Source organism: Olea europaea, unplaced genomic scaffold (genome assembly GCF_002742605.1).
Source record: "Olea europaea var. sylvestris unplaced genomic scaffold, O_europaea_v1 scaffold2308, whole genome shotgun sequence".
NCBI classification, from domain to species: Eukaryota; Viridiplantae; Streptophyta; class Magnoliopsida; order Lamiales; family Oleaceae; genus Olea; species Olea europaea.
Genome location: NW_019241173.1, coordinates 46,364 through 50,957, shown reverse-complemented (window position 1 = coordinate 50,957; position 4,594 = coordinate 46,364). Strand labels below are relative to the sequence as shown.

The following is a 4,594-nucleotide window of genomic DNA, read 5'->3' as shown; positions in this document are numbered from 1 at the left end:
TACCATTTGCTAAAAAATTTGAAGTCACATTATGCAAAATCAGGTCACAATGTCACACATGCATTCAATTCTGCTGTAAGAGCTTATACAGTGGATGAATTTGAATACCAAATGCAGCAATGGGACTCAATAAATGAAGATATCAGGGGATATTTGGTATGTGATTGTCTGAAACTTATGTTATATGACTTCCTGTCACTATTTTTGTGATGTTATGAAATTTCTATGAATATCTGTGATCACGCATGTTTAATGTACAAACTATATTTCATTTTTTATTACATGAAATTGAAACATGATTATGAATGAAATATACAGTGCATATTTAGCATGTGGTCTCATTTATAAGTGAAAACATAATATAGTTTTATGAATGTGTCCATTTGTGACCTGTTCTGTGATAATACTGACAATCTGTAAACTTTTTAGAGTTAACTGTGACCATATGTGACTTGTTACTTGAATCTGTTATCTAATAACTAAAATTATTTTGTAGTTGGATGTTGGATATGAAAAATGGTCAAGATTGCACATGCCAACAAATGGATACTCTACTCTGACATCAAACATAGTAGAATCTGTTAATGCAGTCACGAAGGCGGCAAAAAATTACCCCATTGAAGCACTTCTAGAATCATTGAGGCAAATGGTCCAATCTTGGTTTTGCAAAAATAGAGATGACGCACATGGCACTTTCACAAAGTTTGCAACAAAATATGAGAAGTTGTTAAGGGAAATGAGCAATGATGTGAGAAATCTAAAGGTAAAAACAAGAAAACTATGTTTATTATGTTGATCACAAGTATAACTTTAAATATTTTTTATTTTTAGGTTTCACCTGCAAGTCACGCTTTATTTGAAGTGAGGGACAATTATTCATCATACATGATTGATATAACTCTACATACATGTAGTTGTAGAATGTTTCAAGTGGATCAACTTCCCTGTCCACATGCACTGGCAGTAATAGCAACATTGAAGCTGAATGTATATGACTTTTGCTCTATGTATTACACAAGAGATGCATATCTAAATACCTACAAAGAGACTGTATTTCCTGTAGGTAATAAATCAGAATGGAATTTGTCAGAAGATGTAAGTAATAGAGTTGTTTTTGCTCCAAACCAAAAGAGAAGCTCTGGATGGCCTACTGAGAAGAGAAAGAAGCCAGCATATGAAAGATCACAAGTTGTGAAATGTGGAAGATGCGGTGAATTCGGGCACAATCGTCGAACATGCAGGAACTTGGTGCCACTTAACCAGAATGACAAAAAAACTGAAAATAAAGAAAGATCCAAAGAAATTCAAATAGATTAGCATAATTTTTTTACAAAATGATATTCTTTGTAATTGCAAATTGTTTCATTTTATTGCCGAACGACGTATTTTTTGGATTATACAAGTTGATAGATTTATGCATTAAGCTTTCGTTATTCTCACGATGTCACTTATTTCTGGAAAAGGGCTGTGTAAACAAACATTGATTGTAACTCTGTTTTTGATGATTGTGACCGTCTGTGACCATTTCAAGCATAAAATAAGCTCTATGTTTTTTGTTTAACTTGTGTGTTCAAACTGAATCTGAATGTCATATTCCACTAGATGAGACCAACTTGTGTGTTCAAACTAAACCTGAATGTCATCTTCCACTAGATGGGACAAATTCTATGCTTACTTCTTTTGTAAGAGTGTCGATGATAAATGTTAAGAATTTGTGACCATTTGTGACCTGTTCATATGTAACAAGTTAATCAAACTATTCGTGACCATCTGTGACTTACAGTTATATAAGAAAGTACTCATATTTGACCACTTGTGACCTATTCAAGTCATGCAAAATAACCAACTGTTGCTATTTGTGACGATTTGTGACCTGCGGTTATATAACACATTACTCGCATGTGACTATTTGTGACCTGTTTAGACTCTACAGTATTCTCACGTGACCTGTTCAGACCGTGCGAATATAGACTTTTACATCCATAAAAAACTTAGAAGATATAAACAAAATAATTCACATAAACACCAATACTTTCACCTTGTACCAATTAACAAAAACAAATTCAAATTCAATTCCAAAACATATTACAAAGATAACATCTATCAACTACATCATAAAAATATCTGTTTGTCTAATTTTGAACAGCTATCAATCTAATCCATCATGAAAATAATGCCATCAACAGGAGTTCATTCATCTGACTTTGAACTTCCCTTTCCAATCTGCTTCAGTTGCTTGTTTTTGAACAGCAACGCTGCAATTTCAAGTCTGGCATTCCCAGCATCAAATGATATCGGCATATTGCCAAGATCATTGTGCAACAAATACTGTGCATACTTTATCACAAAAATCCCACAATCATGCCAGTAATATTTAAAGAAGACAAACCATAAGTAATTACAAAATGTTGATGGAAAATGATAAAACTTGCAATGCTCATAACGAAACTTACCCATTTTGTTGTTGGGGTAAACCACGGACAATATTAACATGCAGTTCCCCAGATTTGTCACCAATACTATCACTAGTTTCCTTCCATAGCCCGACAAATTTTAAAATGTGTGTAAGAGTCTTCACAAGCGATAAAACCCCTTCGCGAACCTTGTTGTCCTTGTATGATTTGTTGCTTGAATTATATATGTAAAGAATATGATTAGTAATATCAAGCTGCCCTAACATCCAATGAGCATGATTTGTGGGCATAATGGGCATCAACACAGATTCAACTTCTCTCCATGCAGTATTAAATGATAACCGTTCACCATTGATGGTTTTGATTAGCTCATCCTTGTTCTCAACAATGCTTGGGTCTTGAATAAACTTGGAGTATGTCGACTTGATTGACATATCAAATATGCAGTCTGTAGTGGTAGCTTTCATCTTCACACCTTCACCAAACTTGGCAAGTTGTCTTATGTAATGAAAGCATGCATCCAAGTGCTGTAATAAGAAAGAATATACATAAGTAATACAAAACTACTATGCATATGTGGAAAATGGTGAAAAAATTGTACCGTGCTGTTCAATGATGAATTAGAATCGATCAATGCATGCCACCAAGTTTTATAATGAACAGCGACAGTGCCACATACAAACTGAGCACTTATCACGTTATCTGCATCTTTAAACTTTACCCTGTGCACACACATATGCCCTCATCAAACAAAGAATATGATTGTGACCAATTTATTTCTGTCTGTGACTAGAAATGCTGTAGTCACAAAAAGAAATGGAAGGTCACAATTCACTAAAAATACTAAAAGCTACGTTTAATTTACTTGTTCTTGGGCTTGTATCCTCTGTCAAACCAATTCTTAAATGAACTCAGATCTGTACTATCAACTCCTTTGGAATAATTTTGGAACACGACGTTTACAGTGATAGATTTTGATCCAGTAGCAGCATGACGTGGATCGACCTTAACAAAAGGTGACTGCAGAGTTTTCGATGGCTTTTGTGCTCTCTTCACAGGTAGTCCAGATGATGGTGGTGCAGGTGTTTCTTCCTGAATAAAAAACATAAAAACAACGTTTCTTAAATTAGTGTATGACAATAAATCTGAATTTATAATATTAAAACACTAAATGTTTCATTAAACTGACATCTTTACAATGAAGTTCAGTAGACTCCAACACACGTGCAATAGCCTCATCAACCTGATCCTACACTTCTTTACTGGCAAAAAATGTATCATCAGAGCTTTTAGGTGTCTGTGAGGAGCAAACTCCTAGATCAAATGAAGGAGATTCAAGAACATAGTCATCATGAACATGTGAAAACTCAGGTGCCATGTGACCCTTGTCCACTTTTTCAGCCACATCATCACCTTTTTGCTTGGGTTCTATGTGAACATTGTCACTTTTTTCAACAATATCATCACCTTTTGGCTCAGGTTCCATGTGACCCTTGCCCTTTTTGTCAACATCATCATCATCTTTTGGCACTTGTTCCATCAAAACATCTTTACCACTCAACTTCTTATGAAGTTCATCCATCACCGAAGATAAAATGTCAGAAACAGATTCAACAAAATTTTTAAGAGACAACCTGATGTCACTCAAGCTATCTTTCAACACATTGTGACTCTAAATGACCTCATTGAGCTTCAAAGAATTATTTGATTGACGCATGTTTACATTCATCTTAGAGAGTTCTGACTTCATTGACATAAGCTCCTCTTTCAACCCCTTGTTCTCCGCTTGGAGCTTGGTTACTTCCTTTTCAATCAACTGCTTCAGTCGACCACATTCCTAATAAATTTTGTAGTTAGTGAAATTGTATATAAAATGTGTTCTGAAGTGAAAAGACAATGATATTACTTACCTCGACACATGAGCAATCTGGATGTGAGGCAGCACTTTGCTGATCGCGAGAGCTAGAGCCAGCAGCCCCCGTTTGTTTATATAGTGATGGGCCTACAAAATCTGAATCTTCAACGTCTACCTTCGACAGCAGGGGAGTTGCCTCACTTGTGCCCAATTGATTTTCAGAGATCCTAACATTCCGAGTTGGTTGTCTAGGCTTTGAGTACTCCACATCTACCGATCGTACACAACATATATAAGAATGAAGAAAGTCACAAGAAACAAGTCA

At 35.2% G+C, this 4,594-nt stretch overlaps 2 protein-coding genes across 2 annotated transcripts; one reads left to right on the top strand and one right to left on the bottom strand.

The window, feature by feature from the left end:
- Positions 1-501: 501 nt before the first annotated feature.
- LOC111381447 lies at positions 502-1,410 on the top strand. Its single transcript, XM_023005227.1, has 2 exons — positions 502-763; positions 832-1,410. Exons 1-2 carry the CDS (start codon positions 533-535, stop codon positions 1,315-1,317), a joined length of 717 nt encoding a protein of 238 aa, XP_022860995.1. The 5' UTR covers positions 502-532; the 3' UTR covers positions 1,318-1,410.
- Positions 1,411-2,031: 621 nt separating this feature from the next.
- LOC111381445 lies at positions 2,032-3,996 on the bottom strand. The gene is made up of 5 exons (XM_023005226.1): positions 3,670-3,996; positions 3,280-3,506; positions 3,016-3,136; positions 2,454-2,941; positions 2,032-2,365 (listed from the first exon to the last, which is right to left on the bottom strand). Exons 1-5 carry the CDS (start codon positions 3,994-3,996, stop codon positions 2,191-2,193), a joined length of 1,338 nt encoding a protein of 445 aa, XP_022860994.1. The 3' UTR covers positions 2,032-2,190.
- Positions 3,997-4,594: the final 598 nt, after the last annotated feature.

What these genes read in the sequence shown, in the direction of transcription:
- LOC111381447 (XM_023005227.1), top strand. Translation starts at nt 533, where the DNA reads ATGCCAACAAATGGATACTCTACTCTGACATCAAACATAGTAGAATCT. An exon ending in ATGATGTGAGAAATCTAAAG is followed by an intron (nt 764 to 831) that starts GTAAAAACAAGA and finishes TTTTATTTTTAG; the next exon opens with GTTTCACCTGCAAGTCACGC.
- LOC111381445 (XM_023005226.1), bottom strand. Translation starts at nt 3,996, where the DNA reads ATGGATGAACTTCATAAGAAGTTGAGTGGTAAAGATGTTTTGATGGAA. An exon ending in ATTCATCATTGAACAGCACG is followed by an intron (nt 2,942 to 3,015) that starts GTACAATTTTTT and finishes TTCTTATTACAG; the next exon opens with CACTTGGATGCATGCTTTCA. An exon ending in TTACCCCAACAACAAAATGG is followed by an intron (nt 2,366 to 2,453) that starts GTAAGTTTCGTT and finishes TAAATATTACTG; the next exon opens with GCATGATTGTGGGATTTTTG.